This window comes from Papaver somniferum, chromosome 1 (genome assembly GCF_003573695.1).
Source record: "Papaver somniferum cultivar HN1 chromosome 1, ASM357369v1, whole genome shotgun sequence".
Classification (NCBI taxonomy): Eukaryota; Viridiplantae; Streptophyta; class Magnoliopsida; order Ranunculales; family Papaveraceae; genus Papaver; species Papaver somniferum.
This window is the reverse complement of record NC_039358.1, coordinates 78,197,728-78,223,864: the sequence shown is the minus strand read 5'-3', so window position 1 is coordinate 78,223,864 and position 26,137 is coordinate 78,197,728. Positions and strand designations below refer to the sequence as shown.

Here is a 26,137-nt window from a genome sequence, read left to right as displayed (position 1 = left end):
AACTCGGCTCGAAATAGCAAATGTGTATAATGAAAGTCTATATATCAAAACGACTTTTGTCTCAAGAGTAGGAGATAGAGTAAATAGACTTTTGAGTGACAAATAAGTTCAAGTCTCCACATACCTTTTAGTCGATGAAGATCCACCAGTTCCTTGAGTAGTCATTCGTCTTGTATGATGATTGCCATGGAGTCTTAATCTCAACTACACTTTCTATCCTAATCCAAGACCTTAGCTCTAATAGGCTAATAATCAAGACTTATTGTTTTGATCACTAATATTGACAAACATGCTTGAGATAGCAACACATGCGAGTTCGACAGAGCAATGCTCTAACAATCTCCCCTTTTGTCAATTTTAGTGGCAAAACTATTAATACATATGGAATACAAAAAATAAATAAATTAACTTTTATAGCTCCTATTCCACATGCCTAATCTTCAACATTATTCGAAATCTTCGTCACTTCCAAGTACTCCAATGATCCCAAAGGTTGTAAGTTTAGCATCATCGTTGTTGAGAATCCGTAGCTATAACAACAAGAAAACAATAATTCTCATCATTGTTATATAGTGTCATAGTATCATTACACAACATCAAAGTTCAATTGCATCACAACTTCAACAACAATACTATGGTGATATGTATCACTCCCCCTTAGTCAATACTCCATCTCACATGGAAACCATCCCCCCTTACATAATGATCCGACAACCATATGTATTTGTAGTGTGAACTACATATTAATTCTCCCCCTTTTTGTCAATAAAATTGGCAAAGGTACAAGAACGTGATCCTAATGAAATTTCCGAAAGAGATATTTCATGACCAAAAGAAAGAACACACATCATCTTATTTAGATTCAATCATAAAGCCAAAGCTAAATGCATTCATCAAGGAGTTTAAAGATACAAGATAACCCCTATAATATTCCACAGCCGCACTCCCCACAAAGATTTGGCAATTAAGCGCAAGTTCAAAAAGAACTCTCCCCCATAATATGTCATTCCCAAGTGAACAACAAGAGCGACCTTAATTTCGAAAGAAAAGAAGGATTTCTTTGGACATAACAAATCACATACAAGGATGAATTTGAATCCAAAATATTAAATTAACCACAAGAAGTTCATGATTAATTTAACCGAAAATGCTCAACACAAGTAAACTTATGGAGACTTAAGAGTGCTCAATTAGATTAATCACAAGTAAACCTATAGTTAATCTAATCGAAATACACAATCAAAATAATCACAAAAGTAATCAATTTAATTTGTCATACTCACATAAGAGAGTCTATGGAGCAATGACTAAGTTAATCATGAAAACAATCAACCCAGTCATGAACGCTCAAACATAAGAAGACTTATGGAGTCATAACTAAATAACCAAACAAGATGATTAATTTAGTTCAAAATTCTCGACATAAAGTACCTTATGGAACAACAACAAATCTAATCATAAAAATAATCAACTTATTTGTTTTATGCTCAACATAAGACACATTACGGAGCCACACAGTAATACATAAAATATGGATCAGGGAAGATCAATTACTGCGGAATATACAAGGATTCATTCTATTTTCCATCACTATTTGCATAACGACATTTAATAGACATAATCCTTGCAAACAAAATATTTTAACCTATCTTCCATCAATAATTGACAATATAGGCTTAACTTTTGTATTTGTCAAAAGTCCATTCATTCTTTCATCAATACATGCATATCAATTCATGAACGACTTTACTTTTGACAAGATATGGGACAATCAAGTTCACGGACGCAAACACACATATCCCATAACAATATTGCAATATATAAAACCATAAAGATTAATACTGCAAAAATAATCTTCCAAACAATTTAGAGTTTAAACCAATAAATCTAAAAACATGAAGATGAAAACGTTGGACATAGCTATGTGTAATCACAAAAAAAGGCTATTCCAACCTCTAGTTACAAAAACAGAAAAATATAAGATTTACTTGATGTTAAGACCTTTGAAGAATTCTTCATCGTCCCCGAACTCCTTGTCGTCAACAGTCATTGGAACATAAGGTTCATTAAGGTAGGAGTTTATATCAATAAACCTTCTCGGCTGATGTTGTCGAACCAGGGCCTTCTGAATCTCATGAGTCTTATATGCAAATGCCTTTATTTCTTGAATCTCCTTTCGCATCTCCTTCAACACTTCAAGAACGTCAGAAAACTTCTGAGAATTTGAAGGAACGACTCTTGGCTTCCTCACATTCCTTCTTTTTCTTTTCAATGTCGGATCTAACGGAGATTTTTCTTTTTCCTTCATGATTGATGGCTTAAAAATCATATTAACATCTTTTCCATCAGAAGACATAATGCTTGGAGTATCCATACGTATGGATACTGTTTGTGAGAGGAAATCACAAATTGCTCAACAAGTAGTCTTGAGATAAAAAGAAGTCATAATGAAGGAAAACAGGAATGTAGGGTTTCGAAACCTTTAACTAGGTTCGCACACGATCAACTCTTGACCCTATGAAGAGTAGAATTATCGATAATACCCTTTCTTTTGTTTTTGATAGACAAAACAAAGAAAAACTAAGAAAAGAAAAAAAAAACTTTTCCTAAAGCCTGAGTAATACAAAATCATTGTCTCTTTTGATCAGGCACATGAGACAAGATTTCCAAATCAACACAATCAAGTTGCGTTGTGGTGAACAACAATTTGTCCACAATTTTCCTCTTGAGAGGAATCCTCATACTTCTGTCTATCAAACCGACTCGACCATACTTTCTTATCTAATGGTCTTGGTTTATCCTTGGAAACTAACTTCTTAGACGAAGATAAGATCCTACATACCTCAGCGGTCTTCTGAGCAAGTTTAAGCTTCCTTGCTAAATGATTTTCTCTTCGTTGAAGTTTGTTGACGTGTCTCGATTGGTGTTTGTACTTGTAACACCTTGAATGTTCATGACCCTTTAGAAAACAATACGAACACGTCAAACTAGGATAAAAATCAGGTTTCTGAGATGTGCACGCAGCTAGAAACATGGTGGAACCTGAAACATTGCAAACAAAGTTTCCAAGAAATGGGTCAATGTTTTATTCTAGATTAGTTGGATTATCTTCTAAAAGAATATTGAAATTGATGTATGTATTGCTACAGTTATCAAAATCAATATTTTCACCAAGAAGTGCAACACTTGATTTCTCGTCTTCATTAGAATCATAGCTGTCAGACATTTCATCAAGAGTTGCAGCAAGACCTTTGTTCCCAGTGTATTTTCTACGATTTGGGCACTCGTTTGCAAAATGACCAAATCCTTTTACACTTAAAGGACTGAGGCATATCCTCATCATCAGTTTCATTTGTTTCCCTGTTTTTAGGAGGAATACGATTATGAGGTTTAACTAATGATTTAGGCTTATCTCTGGAGAACCGTTTACTTCTCTTCAACAGAAAATCTCTAAACTGTCTTGTGATCATCGAGACTGACTTGTCAAGATCTTCATCTGATAAATCTGTCTCAGAATGATCATCTTCAGAGATATACACTTTTTTACTCTTATCAAGTAATTTAGTATCCTTTTGTGCTTTGAACGCAACATCCTTAGTTTTGGATGAATGTTCGTGATCAAAGATCTTAAGCTTCCCAACCAGCATATTTCTGGAAATATTATCAAGGTTATTTTCCTCAACGGTGGCATGCTTCTTAGAAACGTATCTAGATGGTAGCGGTCTGAGAATTTTTCATCACAATGTCCTTTTCAGGAATAGTCTTACCCAATGCAAAAGATGCATTAACAATTTCAGACACTTTGTGATTAAAATCATCAAATGTTTCTTCATCTGCCATGCGATGGTTTTCCCTATCGAAATTAAGGTTTTGAAGGCTAGCTTCCTTTTCACTGGAGTTACCTTCGAATACGGTTTCCAAGATATCCCAAGCTTCTTGCGACTTAGTGCAATTAGTCACATGGTGCTGAAGATTTGGGGTAATGGCATGTATGATCGCATTTAAACGTCAGAGTTTTGCTTTGCAGCAAGTATCTCAGCAGGGATGTATTCACCAATAGGTTTGGGAACGTTTACATCTCCAACTGCCACAACGGGAGGATCATAGCCATTAAAAACATATACCCATGATTGAAAATCACGCGTTTGAAGAAAAGCTCGCATATCAATTTTCCACCATAAGTAATTAGAGCCATCGAAGACTGGTGGTACGTTAATAGAGATAACACCTCTGTCCATAGAGTCAGATCGCTACAAACACAATCTTATAAGGTCTTAAACGTGTTTGCCTGCTCTGATACCAATTGAAAAATCGGGAGTCAAACAACCACACCCAATATTTCGCTTAGCAATATGTATGGACAAACTCCAATATACTTTCTAGAGAATCAACTAGACAGTCAGACTCAATCTAGATAAAAATATATCAAAGAGTTTGTATTTCAACCTCTCGATTTGATATATACTCAAGCAAATAGAAATCTGTGAGTCTTTGTCAAATACTAGAAAAAAAACTTGGATGGTACCAAAGATCAATATCCAAGTGTCAATTAATTTAAATCAACAACCAAAAGGTCGGATATTCTAATTGATTGAACAACGCACAACCTGTGATATTTCATTTATATAAACAAATATAATGCGGAATAAAAATAACACAGACACTAGAATTTTGTTAACGAGGAAACCGCAAATGCAAAAAAACCCCGGGACCTAGTCCAGATTGAGCACACACTGTATTAAGACGCTACACACACTAGCCTACTCCAAACTAACTTCGGTCTGGACTGTAGTTGAACCCCAATCAATCTCACACTGATCCAAGGTACAGTTATGCTCCTATGCCTCTGATCTCGGCAAGATACTGCGCACTTGATTCCCTTAGCTGATCTCACCCACGACTAAGAGTTGCTACGACCCAAAATCGAAGACTTTAATAAACAAATCTTTATCACACAGAAAGGTCTACGATAATAGATAAATCCGTCTCCCACGAATATACCTACGAGTTTTTTTCCGTCTTTTGATAAATCAAGGTGAACAAGAACCAATCAATAATACCAGACTTATATTCCCGAAGAACAACTCAGTATTATCAATCACCTCACAATAATCTTAATCGACGCATCGAAAGAAGATATTGCGGAATCACAAACGATGAGACGAAGTTTGTTTGTGATTACTTTTCTATCTTGCATATCGGAGATATCAATCTCAAGCCAATTATTACAATTGTACTCGTACGATAGAAACAACAAGATCAGATCACACAACTACGATAAAAGTAGTATCGTTTTGGCTTCACAATCCCAATGAAGTCTTTAAGTCGTTAACCTGGTTTAGAAGAAGAAACCAAAGGTTAAATGAGAATCGACTCTATCTTAGCACAACTAGTATCACACAGAATGTGTGGGGATTAGGTTTCCCAGTTGTTAGAGTTCTCCCTTATATACACTTTCAAATCAGGGTTTGCAATCAATGTTAGCTTAGTAACAAAGCATTCAATATTCACCGTTAGATGAAAACCTGATTAGATTCAAGCTAATATTTCTCAACCGTTAGATCAAAAACTTATCTTGTCACACACAAATGAAATGTCCAATTTTGGGTTTATGAACCGTACCCAAACATTAACATTTGTTGGTTCAAAAAGTCAACCAAAAGGTTAGTCATATGATTACTCTCGTATCAACCTTATTCTTCTTCACCATAACTAGTTCAAATGACTCAAATGAACTAGTTAGAGAGTTTTTCAATTGCAAGGAAATATAATGTAACTACACAAGACACAATTGAAGCAAAATCGGTTTGATTCACTCGAATCGGTTCATGAACTTTATAGCCACGGTTTGCAAAAGAATTCCTTAGTTTATTTAAACATTAGTTCAAGAACAACCGACTTTAGATATAACCTGCTCAAGTTCGCGGACTGGGTTCGCGGACTTAAGCTCATGGAAGGAGTACACAAACTCCAACAGAAAATCTCGAGCCGAGAAGTTCCGCAAGTTCGCGGACTTGGCTCACGCCACTTCCAACTTCACTTGATCAAAAAAGTTAGCAAACTTTGGTTCAAGGAATAGGACTTATGCATATATGCGTTTCCACAACAATGCTTATATCCACCAATAGTTATGTAATCTAAACTCTCATTTCAATCATTGAAACATTCTCAGAGAACGTTATATAGCCGTTATTCACAGACCATTTTTCGTCAGAACAATTTTCAAAGTGATTAAAACATAACATGACTTTCGTCACTCGGTAAAGATGAATTCGGCTAAAGCGAAAGCTTACCAACACACATTTCGAGAAATAGATAGGCGAGATAAACTCTGCTCGAAATAGCAAATGTGTATAATGAAAGTCTATATATCAAAACGACTTTTGTCTCAAGAGTAGGAGATAGAGTAAATAGACTTTTGAGTGACAGATAAGTTCAAGTCTCCACATACCTCTTAGTCGATGAAGATCCACCAGTTCCTTGAGTAGTCCTTCGTTTTGTATGATTATTTCCATGGAGTCTTGAGCTCAACTACACTTTTTATCCTAATCCAAGACCTTAGCTCTAATAGGCTAGTAATCAAGACTTATAGTTTTGATCACTAATATTGACAAACATGCTTGAGATAGCAATGCATGCGAGTTCGACCGAGCAATGCTCTAACAAGTACCAACAAGTGGTGGCGTAAATGCTGCAGGCAGAGCTAGTGTTTCCAACATGGAACCAGGAATTTAACTAGTCAATAAAGATGGTATTGTTATCAAAGAGATTATGAGAGGTGCCAAGAATTTCCTGTCACACCAAAGTAGCGGTAGGACAATTTAGGAACAAATGAGACATGGTTTCTTCTTTCCCACTGTTGCAAATAGTGCATAATGAATTGATGTAATGCAAAATGCTAGTTGTTTTGGCATTCGTGGGAAGAATTCCATGTACACATTTCCAGATAAAGATTTTGATGAGTGGAGCCACATCCATGTTCCAAATGGCTTCCCAATTGCCAGTTAGAATATCATTTCTGTAAAGATGATCAATTTTTGCCTCATACAGCTCCTTGACTGAGAACACTCCTGTGTCATTGAGGTTCCATATTATTCTGTCTTCTTCATTTGGGTGTGTCTGCAGTGTAAAAATCACAACAGCCTCCTCCATGCTGAAATAGGTAGAGACTTGATCTTCATCCCAATTTCCATCTGGAAGTATCAGAGATTATAGCTTTTCAATGTACTGTGGGCAGTTCTGGGGTTTTTGAAGTCTTGAATTGGTATTTGGGATCCATATATCTTCCCAGATCTTGACCTTTCTACCATTACCAATTCTCCAAGAGCAGTGTTGTTGTATGTTGCTTATGCCTTCCAGAATTCCTTTCCATATCCATGAATCCCCATCCTTTGATTTTGTATCCATGCTAAGAACATTTCTTCCTAAGAGATATTTGGCATCCATGAGCTTGTACCATAGAGAATCCTTATCCTGCTCAAGTCTCCATCCAATTTTTGTTATCATTGAGCTGTTGAAAAGTTCCATATTCATGAATCCTAGACCTCCCTTTTCTTTTGGATTGCACACTGCTGTCCATGATTTAGGATAATAACCAGAAGGATTTTCTATATTCTTTCCCCAGAAGAAATCTCTTTGTAGGTTGTTGATGTCTTTGCAGGTTTTCTTAGGTACCTTAAAGCAGTTCATTTGGTAAATACAAGCTGAGGATGTCACAGATTTGATGATTACCTCTCTGCCAGCAGGATTTAAAGGTGTATGTTTCCATCCAGTAAGTCTCAGCTTCAATTTTTCTACCCCGGGCTTGAAAGAATTGATTTTGCTTCTATGAGTGAATAGGGGAGATCCAAGGTATTTATCATCTAACTGAAGCACTTGGACTCCCATAGAATTACTGATTTGAGGAATGAGGTTTGGATTAGTGTTTTTGCTGAAGAAGACTCCAGATTTATGAAAGTTGATTAGTTGCCCAGATGTACTGCCATATATCTGCAGGAGCTGCATTATATTTTGAGCTTCAATAGTGTTTGATTTGCAGAATATCATGCAATCATCAGCAAATAGGAGGTGGATGATAGGTGGTGCTGCTTTGCAGATCTTTATTCCATTGATGATACCCATTTCCTCAGCATGCAGAAGAGTCCTTGATAAAGATTCCATGAAGAATAAGAAAAGATAAGGTGATAAGGGATCACCTTTCCTTAGACCTCTAGAGGGTTTGAAGAATTTGTCAGGTGAGCCATTGATGAGAACAACTGAGGTGGAGGTTGAGATGCATTGATAAATGATGTTGCACCACTTTTCATCAAAACCAATTTGCTTCATAATGGTCATTAAGAAACCCCAGACCACTTTATCAAAAGATTTTTCCATATCAATTTTTATTCCCATTGTCCGAGAGTTGCCTTTTTTCCTCTTTTAGACCTCATGGTATGTATAATTTCATGAGCAATAGCTATGTTGTCAGAAATTTGCCTTCCAGGTATGAAGGCAGATTGGTAAGGTGATACGATTTTGTTTAGGAAGGGATTCATTCTCTGAGCTAGGAGTTTAGAAATTATTTTGTAGGTGGTGTTACAGAGACTGATTGGTCTAAAATGTCTAGGGAAGTTGGTTATCCACTTTGGGGATGAGAGCTATAAAGGTGGAATTCATCTCCTTTAGCAGGTGGCCAGAGAGGAAAAAATGTTGAACCATAGAGAAAATATCATAACCAATTATATCCTAGTTGAGTTTGAAGAAATTTGGTGGGAATTCATCTGCTCCTGGAGCTTTGTCATTAGCCATACTAAATAAGATGGCTTTAATTTCTTCAGGTTCAGGTTCAGGTTTTCTGTTGAGAGTTGTGTTGTCTTCAGGGGTTATGTCTAGAGGGATAAGCTTGATGATTTCAGAAGAGGGGTTTGTAGTTTCAGCATTAGCCATCTGAGAGAAGTGATTGGTGAAGCAGTCTTTGACCTCTTGATACTCAGTAATCCAGGTGCCTTCTTCATTTTGAATAGATTCTATTTTATTCCTTATTGCTCGACTTTTAGTGGCTCTGTGGAAGTAACTTGTGTTTTGATCTCCCAGCTTGATGAGTTGATCCCTGCTCTTAGTTTTCCAGAATTTCTCTTCTATGTCTTGCCAGTTTTTGAGCTGCTTTCTAGCATCATCTAGGGCATGTCCTCTGTCATCTCTGAAGTAGTGAGTATGCATCTAATTTAAGTGTTGCTTGCATTCTTCAATGTTGTTTTGATGTTTCCATAAACTTCCTTGTTCCAAACTCTGATTTATAATTAATGTCTTTAAGTTTTCTGGCAATAGAGAAAGCACTTGAACCAGGAGTGACCTTTTTCCAACATTCATCAATGATTTTTCTGCATTCAGCATGATTTAACCATGGACCAAAATTTTTGAATGGAATCTTACCATTCTTCCAGTGAGGATTAGAATTTAATAAGATAGGGTGATGATCAGAGCCAACGGCTAGCATATTTGTGATAGTGGTGTTTGGATATATGTCAAGCCAATTATCATTAGCTAGACCTCTATCCAGTCTTTGTTCAGTTAGAGCATGGCCTTTTCTTTTGTTTGACCAAGTGAAAGGGCAACTAGAGAAACCAAGATCAATGAGATCCAAGTTTTTTTTATCTTTTCATTGAAAGTTGAAGCTTCATTAGAATCTATGGGATGAGTACTAAACTTTTATGTATCATGGAGAATGAAGTTGAAATCCCCAATAACCATCCATGGTAATTTATTGGAGATAGCCGATTGCTCCAGAATTTTCCAAGATTTTAACTTGGATTGAGTGTCATAGGGATTACCATAGTAACCTGTAAATAACCAAGGGGGGCTGTTGGAAATTCTGATTATAGCATTGATATGATTTAAAGAGCAATCTAGGACTTCCAGATCTATATTGCTTTTCCATAACAAAGCTAAACCATCAGCAGTGCCACTTTCCCCACCTGGATTAACAGACCAAAAATTGTTGACCCCTAAATCATGCATAGTTTTCTTGAGTTTATCATGCTTTTGTCTAGTTTCAGACAAAAATATGATGTCAGGATTTAGTTTATTGAGCATGTCATTGAGGTATATTTTAGCATCCCTAGTGCCTAAACCTTGACAATTCCAAGCTAAGGAAGTGAAGAATTGTCAAAAATATGACACTGCTGGGTACTTTGAGATAAGCCTCCTAGTAATACTATCATGATGCTTATGAGGCAGAGCATGCACAAAAGAGAAAATAAGATAAGATTTTAAGCAATGGTAGTAATAGTCAAGGTTGAGATTACATACCCTTGTTCCAGCAGCAGAGCAATCCATGGTGCCATTAGTCAAGAGGTTGTGTGGATTGACCATCTGCTCCTGAGTAAAGTCAGTCTGGTCCTTGTATCTTTTTGCACTTGACATTCCCATGTTTTTTAGGGTAGCATTATCTTCATTTGGAACAACCTTCTTTCTCTTGGCATCATTATAAGAGGTAGAAGAGGTATTGAGAGAAGTATCATCAAGATTCTCAAAAGTATGATTATTTTTCTTTGCCTTCCAAGCAGCATTTCTCTTCTTAATTGCCTCAGCTTCCATCTTTGCTTTGATCTGAGCCAAAGTAGGTAGGAATGAGAAGGGAAGTATTTGGGGGTATTGATGACTGGGAAGAATTGCTCAGCAGCATCTAGGTCAGCAGTAGTAGTTTCCTCATCATTCTTACTTAAGGTGTTGTTGTTGTTGGGAGTAGTTCTAGCAGCAACTTTCCACTTTGGTAGCTTTTTTTGTAATAGCCAGCTATCTTTTTTGCCAAGTCTAATATTTTGTTTCTAATTTGACAAGCTAAGACATCTGGGTGTGGGTAATCATGAGTTTCAGCAGTAGAGGGCTGAGCTCCAAAGATGATGTGATTATTTGAAGTAAAAGCAATGTTTGCTATTGATTTTTCAAGCTCCAACCTTTTAACAATTTTCATTTTTGTTTTAAACACAGCAGCAACATCTGCATCAGAATAGTGTCTGTGGATGATATCATTTCCAGCTTGAACCATTTTTTGTCTAGAAGTGATAGGTGTAGGTGCTGGTTGGGGGGTTGGTAAGTGATGGTAATCAGGATTGTTTTGATTTGGGGGAGATGGGCATGGAGGGCTAGGGTGATCAAGGATTCTACAAACTTTGCAGAATTTGATGCCATTGAGAGCATAGGCACATTCCAACCAGTGAGATAAAGTAGGTGTTTCAAAAGCTTCTATTCCAAATTTGAGAGATCTAGTTACATTGATTGTAACTTTTACTTCCACATTTTTTTCAAATATGTCTCTACCATAAGGGTTTTTTGATCTTTGGTACACACCAATTGGTCTTATGATATTTGGTGTGTCTGGAATTATATGAGTAGGGATTCTCTTGACTAGCAGCCAGATCATAACCTAGGAGAAAAGTTCTTCATCAATGGGTTCAGGGCCTTTTTCAGGTACTCCCACAAGGACCATCAGCTTATCAAAGACCCCTCTAGTGCCTCCGTTCCTCAATGTTGAATAGTCTTCTTCATTTGTAGTTCTGAGAATGTAGAAATTTCTTCTTCTGTTCCATATTTCAACCTCAATTCTGCTAATCATTTCCCAATGAGCGTTGATGAAGTTGCTAACTCTGGAAGTTTGAAAGCATATATTACTGCAAAGTTTTCCAATGAAACATCCTTTCCAATCTTGGTCTTGCTTGGTTTTGATGTTTTCAGAGTTGATAAAAACTTTTGGAAACAGATCCTCAGGAATGGTTAAGGCTGTGTTCATTTTCTTTACCAGATTTTTAATGGATGGTGGATTAGAATTGGAGGAGGAGGCTGTTATTCTGAGTTTATGGGTCCAGAGAAGTAAGGAGGTGTGAGGTTTATGTTCACTTGGGGTAGAAAGTGTGAAGTATAGGACAGTGAGGATGATATTGATGTGACTAACTTTAATTTGAAAAAAATTCACGGGATGCCATGGAGCCTTGTCGTAACTGAAGTGGATAACAATAGCAGTGAAGAATCTAAGATTTATGTACTTGTGATTGGTGTGGCCAGCTAATCGCTTGTTGACTTGGTCGACCATGGCTAATGGCACTTTGGAGAACAACCTGTCGTAAATCATATCACTGGGAACTAAGACGTTAGTGTTATCTAAATTTATGTTAGCGGAAAGAAATTTACCTCGTTACTGAGTTCCTTTACCATGCCAAAAACTGGCGGGGTAGGGGTGGGGTGGGGGGTAATTTGTCTTTGGCGTGCCTTTTGAAATATTGTGTATCTGCCACCATGCAATGATGGGCTCGACCAAAGTGCAAGTAGAGATAGTCCAAGTATAATCTGACTCAGATTGAGTCTGATACAGAATATGGTGTGTAATCTTCTAACTCAGAGTTATATTTAACACCATGCCACTTTGAAATGGATCCCCAGGTGGATCAATTGTCGCGGGAAGACACCATTGAAAGTTATCCAAGCTCCGACCCGATTTTGTGGTAGATTTATAACTGCCAAGTGTTTGATGCCGCTTCGCATGAGCCAGTAAGAAATGGTTACTTTTGCTAGACCAAGGTAAGTAGCCAGTAGGCTTTCCACTTTGTAAAATCAAGTAGTACCAATCTCTATGACATTCGACCAGAGTTCCACAAGAGATGATTAACGATTGTGATATGGAGACTGTTGCTCTTCCCAGCCAAGATAAAAGCAAGGAATAGAAGTTCTTTCAGTTTCTCAGTTCGTTTTCTAAAGCAGAACCCAGCAAATTTGCATTTTTTTATGTCGAGAGAAATTTCGAAGATGAATCAGAATTTGGGTTCCAGTGATAGAGAATCCTAATGGAATTCAAAAAGCACTGAAGAAGCTTAGGCTGAGTCTGCCCAAAAACCAGATAATAATCTATGATTTTCAAGAGAATTTTGTTAATTATTGGTGTTCTAAAGAGATGTTTGTAAGAAAGTATATTGTTTTTGACTAGATAGCGTCTGATGTCGGGTAAATTGTTTTTCCACCATTCTGCTAGGCTGATGCAGTTAGTGGGATCATAATTCCTCCGGCAAGGCTTGGAGGCAGTTTGCAGGGGAGTGAACAAAGGGTTTCTCTTGGTAGTGATTCTGGAGTTGCGGTTACAGGTGAGGGGTCTGGAGATGGAGGAGGTATGCAGGCAGAAACTGGGAATGCATTTCAGGATCAACGAAGGGAACCTGCACATCCGCATGCAACAGGCAGGAAGCAATCAGGGATGATGGAAGTCAAGGATGGATGGGTTTTGTATGCACTTCATCCCCGTCGAGGTCGGTCTGCAGTCAATGAGGGAGTTGTTTTGGTGGGGGATCAACGGATAGTTTGTGGAGGTGCTTGACAAGGTTTCTTTGCATCTCCAGTTCCTGAGGATGTCAGAGCCCAGATCCATGAAAATGATGTCATCCCTCTCCCAAATGAGGCATTTATCTTCCCTAACCTATTTATGATGGCTCCTGAGATATGACAGATGGCTGCAGATGTTGCCGAAATTGCTAAAGCAGGTCTTGGAGAAGTGACTCATCCTCATAAAGTTCCAGTAAACGAGCCTTTGCCTGTTCCAGCATCTAGATCTCCTGCACCAAATTTCTCTGCACCAATGCCAAAGTCCACTACACCAAAAACTGCAGTGGAAGCTACATGTGCATCTGGGGATGCAAGTACTAACTAAACAAGTAGGATTCAAAGCAATACTCTGAGAGAAGTGAGGGTTAATTTGCCTGCAGTAAACTAAAATTTCATTTTGGATAATAGTTATTTTGGTACAGGAAACTTTTTTGTTGTTAAACAGACAAGTGGTGTTTAAATTTAATGATGGTTTTCTGGATTTTATTATGAGAATTTTGAGCATGCTAGCAGTATTAGTGCTTAGGGGGTTAGTGCACAGCTTTCCAAGATTTGAATTGCAGATAATCCTATAAGCATTTCTGACAATACTAACATGGCTGAGGTAGAAGGTGAATTTTGAAATAAAATCACTTAGATTTTGAGATTATAGATCACTTAGGCTTTGAGAATGTAGATCACTTAGATATATGATCAAACCATAGCAATAGGGATGCAGAGAGCTTAATGAGAGATACATACCAGAATGAAGAGTGGAAGTGTCCAGAAGGCTCACCCATTCAAGCTTGTGGCCTAATTTCCTCAGTAAGCATTGAGAAAATTGAAGTAGACTACAATTGTAGTGAGATTGATGTCCATGAGTTGAGCAGAGGACCAATTGAATGTTTTAATCGTTGTTGTTGTTGCTGAGAGTTTGCTTCTGAGATTCATTACTTGTGAGCAAGCCTTCATCAGACAACATAATGCCAGGGAGCTTGGTGTTAGAGATACTGAAATTGAAGTAAACATTTGAAGATCGATGCTTGATTTGTTGGAGAGGAAATCTCTTAGGCTCCTTATAGTTGAAGTAAATTCTTAACCTTTCTTTATTTGAGTCAACTTCTGGGAATTGTTCCTTGGTATTGAAATTTTGTTGAGAATTCTTCTTGGAAGGGGAAAATCCAGCTTCCAGACTAGAGTAGTTAGTGATTTGGGTGTTATGTGTGATGTGTGTGATTTGTGAGATTAGTCTCATCTCTTCTTTTTCTGTGATTTTGTGATAAAAGTGATATGAGTGATTGATGCAGTTGAAGTGACACTGACTCAGGTGATTTGAATTAGCCATTAGAGCTCAGGAGTTGATAAAACTTTAGCATTTGGAGAAGGAGTTTAGCATTCCGGTAGAAAATTCGTGAGAGAAGACCGATGGAACTAGCCATTGAGGGAAGAGGAAAAGAAAAAACGGCTAGTTTTGGCCGGCAAGAGGGAGAAATCAGGGAGGGAGAGAGGAGAGAGCTCCCCACAAGCAGAATACAAAAATGCTAGACTGCACAAAAATTCTTTCATTGGGCCCGAAGCGACTGCTGAACAATGTATATTGAATTTGTGTAATTTGCAAAGAATGATTTTTTAGGGACCATGGTTTTTTTGAGGGGACCATGGTTTTATTAGGCCACCTTCCCTATAGTGTTAAGGGATGTCCTAAAACGTTGAAATGACTAACCTACCCTTAACCTAATTTAATTTAAAACCAACCTAATAACCACCTATATATATATATATAACCACCACCTCCTCCCACCACCACCGCCCACCACCACCGATTACCACCACCACCACCTTCGATTATCACCACCACCAACCACCGATTACCACCACCACCTCCTCCCACCACCACCACCACCACCACCACCACCGCCTATTTAAGAAATGTAACAACATCAATGCAATCACAATTAAGTTCGGTTACATAATAATTTTATCGAGTATAAAAGACGCCATCCGCAACCTGATTCTGCCATGGGACCACTCCGGAGGTATTTTCCAACAAACACTTCGCTTTAATTTGATTATGATTGCTTCAATCGAATAGAAATCATCAAAATAGGTTTTTAATAGGAGTTACAGAGCCATGTTCGATTAGGTCGATTTTTCAAAAGACCCTAGTTTACTAACCGAACTTCTTGAAAATGAAGAACACGGAGAACAGTTCGGTTCTATTGGATTTAAAACTATGTCACCGAACTCTCTGTTCGGTTGTTTCGCAAAAAAATTTAAAATTACAAAGTAACCGAACTCCACCCTTAGAACCAAAAAAAAAACAAATCCAGTCTAACCGAACAGTGTTGTTGTGGCCACTATGTTGAGTTCCAAAATAACCGAACTTAGCCAATAGAGTTCGGTTTGTTCGCAAAAAAATATAAAACTACAAAGTAACCGAACTTAGCCAATAGATGCTGGAACTTCACATTTTTTTTGTTTGTTAAGTTCGTTAACTTCACAATTTTATCGTAGAAACCGAACTCAGAGTTCGGTTGGTTAGCTGTTAGGTTCAAGTTTGCGAAAGAACCGAACTTTGTAAACTTATATACTCTTATATTACGTAAAGTTTGGTTAGATCAAAAGTACATGCAGTTTGTGAACCAACCGAACTTTGTACACCAGAGTTCGGTTCGTTGAGAACCAACCGAACATAACGCTGTAACTCCTAGAAATTATTAGAGAGTTCGGTAACCTGCGTGTTTGGAACAAGTAACCGAACTACACTTTCAGATGAGTTCGGTTACTTGTTCATCTCACGGGGAAACCGAACTACAGCTTCAGATGAGTTCGGTTACTTGTTCTTCATATAAAGTAACCGAACTGTTCAAAATCCAGTTCAAATCTGGATCATTTTGAAGATTAACAAATATTCTAGGAGAGGATGGAGATGAAGAATCAGATGAGTTTTCATCATTTGAATACTCAAACTTAGTGAATTGGAAAAAAAAATTATTTTCCATGTTTTTCTCCTTCATCTTCTCTAACTCTACTCTCTCAATAATTCTACTCAACTAATAATAAACCCATCTTTTAATTTAATCTCACTAGTTGTTTTTAACTAAATCATTCACTAACCATAACCTAAAATTATTTGAGAGGGTAGATTAGGTATTAAATAAATAACTAGATACGGGGTGACCTAGAATTACTTTTAATGTCTTTACCCAAAATAAAACCATGGTCCCTAAAAAAACCATGGTCCCAAAAAAATCGTTCTTTGCAAAATGTAAGAGTCGTAATTTTGGGCGGGAGAAATAAAGGCCCTTGTTGGTTTTTTTTTTTTTTGTTTTGTTTTTTGATTAAACCCTTGTTGGTATTAGATTAGATATCTTGTTGGTATTAGATTAGATATCTTGACATTACACTCGGAGAAATGAATCAAGGATTGAGGTTCAATGAATTTTTTCGTTAGGTCAGTGAAAAATCAAAAAGCTATTAACTAACCCATAAAAAATGTCTTGATATTTAACTTTAAGATCAAACCATAATTTGGCATAAACCTAAAATGTCAAAAGTAATTGACAACCCAACCTCACATCCCCCACAACGGATCATTATGTTCCAACACTAGATGAAAATCTCACATTCCGTTTCTAGAAAGAATGATATCGTGTTTGTTGTGCGGAGAACCCAAGACAAGATACTGAAGAAAGAAATCCTAATACCTACTAACGTACAAACAGTATCTCATTTTGCCGTGTAGTAAATTACAATCATTGCTGGTAAATGAACCCTAAAAAGGAATCCTTATGTTGGTTTTGAACAAGTCTTAAAAGGATCGGAGATTTGGAGACCAATATTTTCCAAGTAGACCGTTATCCTCATCTTAAATCTTATTGAACTAGTCATGGCGGCATTACGGAGTCAAATGACTATACATACGTACATTGACTGCCATATCTAGCACTACCATGACGACGAGACGCAACTATGATATCGATCCATGTCATAGCATTTGTGAAGCCGTCCTGGCTGCAATATGAACTATTGAAGTTAAATGACCATACCTTGACCGCCATATGTAACACGACGAGATGAAACGGTGACATGTCTATTACGTACGATGACGACTAGACGAAACTGTGACATATCGATCCATGTTGTAGTATTTGCACACCCCACCACACGTTATAAGAGTTAGAACCAGTCTCAGAACTCAAAAATGTCTGGATAGATATTTGTTGGTAAACCTTCCACGTATAGTGATTGATTTGGATTAAATTGGCTCCACACCTTTTAGTAGCATCAAAACCGTACACATTTTAGTAGCCATCACTCTAATTCCTGCACAAGTTGCATCCTAATAATTATTAAGCGTTATTATTAATTGTTGGCTTCTCAAAATTCACATATTTACTCTTGTAAAGACGAGTGGATGGTGGACGTTATTGTTGTTGAATCATGAACTTGGAAGAAAGAAAAATAAAGTTCACTTAGAAAAAGAAGTTTCTTTCTTTGATCCACGATTCCTTAATAGTCAGTCATAGGCATTTAGAGAGAGAGAAAGTGTTTTGTTGAATTAGAGACGAAGGTAAAGAAGCAAGCATTAAATGAGATGGGATTTTTCATGTGTGGGGTTCATTTTTCTTGCTTCCTTCTCTTAACGACTAAGTATCTTATTCTTCTTCTTTATAAGCAGTTCAGGGTTCATTTGACACACCATACCATACTACTCAAGATTCATTTGATCACTCCCAATTTTGATTGTTTTCATTTTCCTTAAAATAAAACCCAAAATGGATTTCTTCACCTACTACCTTTCTTCTCATTCTTCTTCATCATCTTCATCTTCTATACCTTTTGGGGTTTGGATAGACAGAGTTGTAAACATTTGCAGTTCTATGGTTTCTACTGCTCTTGGAAACCTTTTTTCAGCGATATTCATCTTCTTCTTTGCAGTGGGTTAGTCTCTTTTTCTTGATTTTTATGTTCTATGTTTCTGTTTTAACAAAATTTGTTATGGACTAATGCTGAATTCTTGGTTGTTTACAGTGGGTTCTCTTTTAGGAGCAGTGACCGGAGCTTTGATAGGACAAGAAACAGAAAGTGGTTTGTTTAGAGGAGCCGCAATTGGAGCTATATCCGGTGCAGTTTTCTCGATCGATGTCTTTGAATCGTCTCTTGTTATTTGGCACTCCGACGAAACTGGAATCGGATGTGTACTCTATTTGATTGACGTGATCGGAAGCCTGTTGAGTGGAAAATTAGTTCGGGAACAAATGGGACCTGCAATGCTAAGTGCAGTGACAAGTCAGGTACTACTTGAGCAACTTATTGGGTTTGATCTTTAATGTTTTGAATCACCAAATAGAGTGTGTTTTTATTCAGATTGTGAAATGGGTTTTTGTTATCAGATGAGCTCAACTGAAACAACCTTCGAAGAAGTCTTAGACATTTTTGAGACTGGTGGTGTCAAAGGGTTAACGGGCGATTTAGTTGCGAAGATCCCAAAAATTGAAATCACACGGAAGAACAATGTGGATGCTTCAGGAGACTGCATTTGCTGCTCTGTATGCATTCAGGTCCTTAATTCTCTCCCTCTCTCCCTTTCCATATGTATACTTTAAAATGTAGAAGTTTTGCTGAAGATATTCTGCTCAATAGCTACTTATGTATAGAGTAGAATTGAATATCATGAAATTTTATACCAACATTTTTGTTATGTTTTCAGGATCTCCAACCCGGAGAAACAGTTCGAAGATTGCCTCAATGTAATCACATGTTTCATCTGTCTTGTATTGATAAGTGGCTCATCAAACATGGTTCATGTCCATTATGCAGAAGAGATTTGTAGAAGTTTATCCCTTGACGAGTTTCCTCTATTTTGGTGGACTTGCTATTCTAAATTATGGTTCTTGAGGAGATATTTTTTTGTTTTTGGATCGACGCGTCTTGAGGAAGTTCCTCTTCACTCATTGTCGTTGACATTCTAATTTTTCTCTCTACCCTACCTTACTATCCGTACATACAGCGTCATACAAGATTATACTGATCTTCTTGTACCATACTACGATTATGTAAAAAGGATTTTGAGTTCGTATATTTGTTGTTTTGCCATTTTCTTTGTTTCCCGTTTACCTTATACTCTCAACCTCAAGTTCGATAGCTGGTAAGCCTGGCGACTCGATCACACCTACTACCTCCAGCCAAAATTTCTGATTGGAAGACAGTAGGTAGAAGAGCACCTGGGAGACATTTATATGGTCAAAACAATATTTACTTCTTCTGTTTTGACAAAATTTAGTAAGCCTAGCCAACTCGATCACACCTACTACCTCCAGCCTAAATTTCTGACTGGAAGACAGTAGGTAGAAGAGCACCTGGGCAACATTTAGAATAGTTCAAATAAATGCTTCACATTTTGAAAATTTCCTTTGGACGGTGAACCAATTCCAAATCCCTGCAAACCAATCTTATTTGACTTCTTTAAATCGTTTCACAAAGAAACCACAAATCTTGGATCAAGCACAGTTTTAGAATATGAGAAACTACAATAAATGGGAAGTTGAATCTAGCCTTTTGTAACTAGGTCTTCTAATTTGAAACTGCTCAACTACCACTACCAGGTCCAATCTTGATGGGTCTCAATATGAGCATCAAACAAGGGGTTTGGAATATAATATGACAGGGACAAATGAGGAAAGAAGCGGCCAACTATCAAAAGTAGGCTAGTCGAGAACGGAGCAGCCAAATTTCTAGGTTACAAAAACTGGAAAAACCCCTCGTAAATATGTAGTAACCAGATCGTACCAATACATGTGACATGGGAATGGAACTAAACAAGAATCACATACAGTAAGGGCATATATCACATATATGCCCCTTTTTGTTCCTTCCAGAATGTATGAGCTGTACCCATACCCCTGGGTAACACAGATAAATAAGTACGGAGATATTACAAAAAAGCGCACCGTCGAAATAATGATTGTTGTTAAGAATACCTAGAATAACAAATATAATTTAGACTTGAACAGGGTACACCCTCTTTATTCGTCCAGGAGACTGGTGAGCTACTGCTTCCTGTTGAGGCAAAAGGAACCAAAAGAAAACCACGTAGAGCTCAAACTGATGCTACTTACAGTGCAGAAGAGTAGAGGCATTCACGGCCTTTCTTTGCATAGATCTCAGTTAGATGCTTCACGACTGTAGTACGCATCCAAGGTCTTTGCTGGTATACGGTGAAGGAGTTCACGAGGGAAAATACGAAGAAGTGTCCACGCCAAATCAAGAGACTGGAAAATGTTTCTGGTGTCATAGGCTCCTTGTGCCACAAATTTCCTCTCAAATTTGTCTAGGAACTCAAGATACAACTGTAAATAAAAATAAACGTTCATATTAGCAATTTTTAATAATGTAAAACAAAAAAATTTAAAAAGAAGTGCTGAATATCCAAAGAGGTTAAGAGGGTATGAGTCGAACCAAGTCCTCTGATGAAAGTGCTTCTTCTCCAACCACAGCCTTCATTGCCTGGACATCTTTTCCAATAGCATAATTTGCATATAACTGTTTACATAATCAACAGCATCAGTCAGGGTAAATGTGTATGTTTAAATTAAAGTGATCTGACATTTGCTTTATCGAGTAACTGACCTGGTTAGACACATCAGAATGGTCTCGACGAGTCATCCCCTCTCCAATAGCACTCTGCAAGGATAAAAAGTAGTTTAGTTAAATATTAATTCCCAAATTTTCAATTCCTGAGAGGTCCCAAGCTCAAGTAAAGCTTAACAATTTGAAATAAGTTACCTTCATCAATCGCGAGAGTGATGGTAGGACATTGATTGGTGGGTAAATCTGCAGAACACAAGCATAAGACAATGTTCAGTGCAGAAAGTAAGCATCCTCAAAATGGTCCGTGAACCACTAATTCTAAATAGTGCTAAATAGTTAAACAATAAGACGGTTGTTTAATGGAACTCGAACTAACTGTACAGTTACATTTCCGAGACTGCTATGTAATTCTCTTTGCAACACCCTCCATTCCAAATTGATCTTTATAAATCACTCTTTACTATGATTCTAACATAAGGAATCCCAATATATTACTCACCTGTCGATTGTGAAGCTGCCTATCAATATAAATCTGCCCCTCCGTAATGTAACCCGTAAGATCCGGTGTGGGGTGAGTAATATCTGGTGAATACAAAAAAGAAAAAAAACACTGGTTAACAACAATGCATGGTTAGAAAGGTAGAGTGAACAAGAGATTATGTCGTGACAGTACCATCGTTCGGCATAGTTAAAATGGGGATTTGAGTGATGGATCCCTTTCTTCCTTCAATACGCCCAGCACGCTCATAGATTGTTGCCAGATCAGTATACATATACCCAGGATAACCACGTCTTCCAGGCACTTCTTCACGAGCAGCAGATACCTGCACCACGATGTAAACTTATCATATTCATAGACATGGCGAGGATAAGATTAGTATGAATGGTACTATGCAAGGATACTCGAGAACTTAATAACAATCAACAACGTCAGAAGTCCCACAAAACTTGTGTCTTCACGTGTTATACATTGAAACAGGCCCTAATCACAAACAGATGAATTTACTACAGACTCTTGTTTGAATACCTAGCAGTATGCCTCAGACTAGACTAACGGTGCCACCTTGATAGTATGCACAATAACATAGCCACACCAACTCAATTCGGAGGAGAAGATTAAACAAGAATCTTGTTGTGACATTTATCTGCAATTCATGTGTGTCACACTGCGGGAATTTACTTTATCGTGAGGGTTTATCATTTGCATGCTACACATACTAGAAGTTTCTTGGTTTTCTCATTCTCTTCAGAGAGACCCAACTGAATAATAAAAGAACAGAGCAGCTCATTACCTCACGAAGAGCATCTGCGTAAGAACTCATATCAGTTAAGATAACCAGAACATGCTTCCCGCACTCATAAGCCAAGTATTCAGCTGTGGTGAGAGCAATTCGAGGGGTAATAATACGCTCAATGGTTGGGTCATTTGCCTGCACACGAAGAAAAAAAAAGCGGCAACAGCTTATTAACAAGTTAACTCCATATCAAATTCAAAAAGAAGAGAAGATAACACACATTACTAATAACTTCAATTTAATGAGTACCAAATAGAAACATTTATAGCATGATAATACCATGTTAACACATACCAAGTTTAAGAAAAGGGTAACTCTCTCCATTGATCCATTTTCCTCAAAATCACGTTTGAAGAATTGTGCTGTTTCCATGTTTACTCCCATTGCAGCAAACACGATGGCAAAATTGTCTTCTTCCGCGTCCTGTGAATTCAAATTTTAAGTAGAAAGATCACCATAAGATATTAGATCCCGTTAAAAGAATGAATGCGGGTAAAAACAAAAACAGTAAAAAGCTTATAAACATATTTTTGATATTTGATATTTGGAGCAACAAAACTTGACAACAGCGTCATATCCTAAGATTCACTTTTAACTAATGATCTAATATTTGCATGTTCACATGAAAGTACCACATGAATGTCATTTTGAACGATGTTACTAAGTCAACCATTTAACACCTCTTATAGTTATGGTTACAACTTTCAGTAACAAGCAACTACCTCCAGAAGGTTTTCTTTTTTCTCCAATCGTTTCACAAGACCAGCTTGACGACAAATCTGCGCAGCAATTTCATTATGAGGAAGACCGGCAGCAGAAAACAGAGGTATCTTCTGCCCTCGAGCAATGGAATTCATGACATCAATTGTTGATATTCCAGTCTGGATCATTTCCTCTGGATAGGTTCTTTCACTTGGGTTAATGGAACTCCCTGAAAAAGAAAGACAGACATTCACGAAAATTATAGATGCACTGTTGTTTCACGATCTGAAGGTAAATAATTCAGCATTCCTCTAATGGACTCACCAGAAATATCCAGGTAAGCCTCGGGGAGAATAGGGGGTCCATTATCAATGGGTTTCCCGGATCCATTAAAAATTCGTCCAAGCATATCAAGAGAGACAGGAGTTTTGAGAACCTAAAAAAGAAATTGTTAAAGAGAAAGTGAAAACCAACCGCATAGTTCCCATTTCCTTTTAAGCTTTCACGGCAAAGCCACAGAGATATGATTCCATGAAATAATACATCAGTGCTAGAGGAAACTAAAGAAAAGAAGGAACATGAAATAACTAATAAGTATATGTATTTAAACATTCAACTGTGCATCTATGCCCATGTGTACTTAAAAGGCATCATTGATATTCTACTTGCGGTCTGTGCAATCTTTACACAAAAGAAAGCAATGACGAAGTTGTAGAGTGTGAAAATCACTAAAAACCCACACATGTAAAGACCAAAAAAAATCAGTTACTCACTTCTCCTGTGAATTGCACAGTTGTGTACTTGTTGTCAATTCCTGATGTTCCCTCGAACACCTGGCCAAAAAGATACGTAAAATCTACAATCAGAAACATGTCTAAGTTAAAAATTCAAAGCTCCGTTAACATGGGAACATTATGAGATGGTGGAAAAAGCATGATTTAGGATAACCTGCACAACAGCTTTCTCCCCATCAACTTCTAGAACTTGACCACGTCTGGTTGTACCATCTCCCAAACGGATATTAACAATTTCCTGATATTTAGGACCCTGAAAAAGAAAAGAAAAAATGGTACAAGATCACTTGCATAACCTACAAAAAAATAGCACCCAATGTAGAAAAATTGCATAACCATCAAAATAGGCAAAGAAGAGAGATAACCTACCTTAACTTTCTCTAAGATAACAAGTGGTCCTGCTACTCCAGAGACAGTTCTATACTCTGCAATAATTATAAAGAGGAAAAAATTCAATATGCTGATCAAAGTACACCAACATGAACGAACATCAGTATGTTTCAACCAGTTACATACAAATTATAGATGTAATAAACTTCTAACTACAGTAACAGTATGAATCATTCTCTCTTATAATTAAAAAAAAAAAAAGAATTCCTCTATTTTCCTATTGTTGAGGACAATAACAAAATTGACTTGCCAATGGATCAATAACCTGGGAGCTCAGGTGTGTAAACTTGAGAAATGCAATATGTGTGTCCTAGTTTCCAACAATCCAAATTCACAAAAAATCTAACATGAGAGTCAGCTTACCCATTCCGATCTCTAGTGAACCCTCCTCCATTGGAGCAACCATCTTTAAGCTATATCCAAAACATTCAAACAGTCAATAATCAAAAACAGGAAGTCATAAAAGTAGATACAAAAATTGATCAATAAAAATCTAGCTGACAAATTCCTGTTAACCAACTCAGCAGCAAAAGGAGCTTGAAAACAGTTTTATGTCCTAAGCTGATATTATGATATATGAATTGATATACAAACTTACTAATATACGATTAAACCCTAAGATAGTTCAAAATTCACTTCGATAGTCAAGATCATATCACTGGCTGATTCAAAAGAATCCTATCCTAGGAATCCACAGAGATAAAAGTGACTAAAACTCAAATGTCAACATCATTAACAAGTTTTCAACTAAGTTCAGCAAAAAAAACCAACATCTTAACCAAAAACCTCGATCTACTACTACTGAAAAGAACAAGTTTACCTCACAATTCCAACCAAAACTCGATCAGATTTTCGCGTTCAAATATAATTTAGCAGAAATTGATCAAATTCTTCAATGTTCAATCCAAACAACGATAACCAAACTTGGAATTGTATCTAATTTGGTCCCTAATGCTAATCGGAATCAATTTTCACGAAGAATATCTAGAATAGAATCGAAAATTGTAGGCATTCAGATAGAAAGAGATATTGAGAACGAAACAAAATGAGATGAGATCTTATGAAGCGAAAAACTTACTGTGGATCCGATATAGAGAGAGATCTGATCTGAAATTCTGATTTGATAGATATGAGGAAAATAAACGGAGAGAGAGAAAAATAAAAAAATGGCGGTCTTATATAAATATCTAATTGGTATGATGAGTAAGAAAATAGATGTTACAGAAAAGAGATGGAGAATCCGAAGGGAAGAAAGAGCTGATGAAAGGTAACTAAAAACGAGTCGCAAATGGTAATATGCGCGTGATGCGTAGCATATGCCTAACAAACAACGTGTAACACGCACAGTAGAGCAATCCCGAACATCCCACAAAGCAGCGCAACACCAACACGGATGATGCAAAAATCCATAGTACAATTTTGTTGGATATTTCCGGTGACACATAGGCGTCACATTTCAATAAAGGGACTTCACTTGGATTTTTAATATCCAAAAAAGTAGTTATGGGATATCCTAACACATATACAAAATGTCTAGCTTACCCTTTAACTAAAATAAAACTTAAAAACCGTAGAACTGATTTTACGTCCAGGTTAGGATTAATTACAACCGTAAAATTTAATTTGCATGTAGTTTAACGTCCAAGTTTGGATTAGTTTCCAACCGTAGAAGCTCATTTTACGTCCAGGTTTCTTTTAATTCCAACCGTAAAATCCGGTTTTACGTCCAGTTTTCTTTTAATTCCAACCATAGAAGTGATTTTACGTCCAGGTTTAGTTGAATTTCAACCGTAATTTTCAATTTTACGTCTAGGTTTAGTTGAATTCCAACCGTAATTTTCAATTTTACGTCTAAGTTTAGTTTATTAAATTTTCCTTGCGTCAACCTAGCCGTAAATTTCAATTTGACGTCCAGGTTCCTTTTAATTCCAACCGTAGAAATTGATTTTACGTCCAGGTTTTTGATTGATTCCAACCGTAGAAATTGGTTTTACGTCCAGGTTTGGATCGATTCCAACCGTAGAAATTAATTATTATCTA

General features: G+C 37.1%; 2 protein-coding genes across 3 annotated transcripts; one reads left to right on the top strand and one right to left on the bottom strand.

Annotated features, from left to right (window-relative positions):
* Window positions 1-17,863: 17,863 nt before the first annotated feature.
* Window positions 17,864-19,422, top strand: LOC113291419 (NEP1-interacting protein 1-like). Its single transcript, XM_026540959.1, has 4 exons — window positions 17,864-18,267; window positions 18,358-18,620; window positions 18,720-18,887; window positions 19,037-19,422. The coding sequence occupies exons 1-4, from the start codon at window positions 18,102-18,104 to the stop codon at window positions 19,157-19,159; spliced, it is 720 nt and encodes a 239-aa protein (XP_026396744.1). The 5' UTR covers window positions 17,864-18,101; the 3' UTR covers window positions 19,160-19,422.
* Window positions 19,423-20,065: 643 nt separating this feature from the next.
* LOC113291408 (V-type proton ATPase subunit B2) lies at window positions 20,066-25,345 on the bottom strand. Of its 2 annotated transcripts, XM_026540951.1 has the most exons (16): window positions 25,176-25,343; window positions 24,918-25,081; window positions 24,461-24,510; window positions 24,077-24,132; window positions 23,862-23,960; window positions 23,687-23,746; window positions 23,238-23,349; window positions 22,934-23,142; window positions 22,506-22,634; window positions 22,209-22,346; window positions 21,590-21,740; window positions 21,416-21,498; window positions 21,112-21,159; window positions 20,956-21,009; window positions 20,785-20,868; window positions 20,066-20,675 (listed from the first exon to the last, which is right to left on the bottom strand). In XM_026540951.1, the coding sequence occupies exons 3-16, from the start codon at window positions 24,501-24,503 to the stop codon at window positions 20,490-20,492; spliced, it is 1,452 nt and encodes a 483-aa protein (XP_026396736.1). In that variant the 5' UTR covers window positions 24,504-24,510; window positions 24,918-25,081; window positions 25,176-25,343; the 3' UTR covers window positions 20,066-20,489. The 2 variants fall into 2 exon arrangements, with proteins under 2 accessions (XP_026396736.1, XP_026396731.1); XM_026540946.1 differs by lacking the exon at window positions 24,918-25,081 and having other exon boundaries at window positions 25,176-25,345.
* Window positions 25,346-26,137: the final 792 nt, after the last annotated feature.

Bases quoted from the DNA above. Each gene is read 5' to 3' on its own strand.
- LOC113291419 (XM_026540959.1), top strand. From the start codon at position 18,102: ATGGATTTCTTCACCTACTACCTTTCTTCTCATTCTTCTTCATCATCT. The intron at 18,268-18,357 runs GTTAGTCTCTTT...GGTTGTTTACAG, and splicing joins CATCTTCTTCTTTGCAGTGG to TGGGTTCTCTTTTAGGAGCA. The intron at 18,621-18,719 runs GTACTACTTGAG...TTTTGTTATCAG, and splicing joins TAAGTGCAGTGACAAGTCAG to ATGAGCTCAACTGAAACAAC.
- LOC113291408 (XM_026540946.1), bottom strand. From the start codon at position 24,503: ATGGTTGCTCCAATGGAGGAGGGTTCACTAGAGATCGGAATGG. The intron at 23,747-23,861 runs GTTATCCTAAAT...CTTTTTGGCCAG, and splicing joins GGGAGAAAGCTGTTGTGCAG to GTGTTCGAGGGAACATCAGG. The intron at 20,676-20,784 runs GTTCGACTCATA...TTTTATTTACAG, and splicing joins CACTTTCATCAGAGGACTTG to TTGTATCTTGAGTTCCTAGA.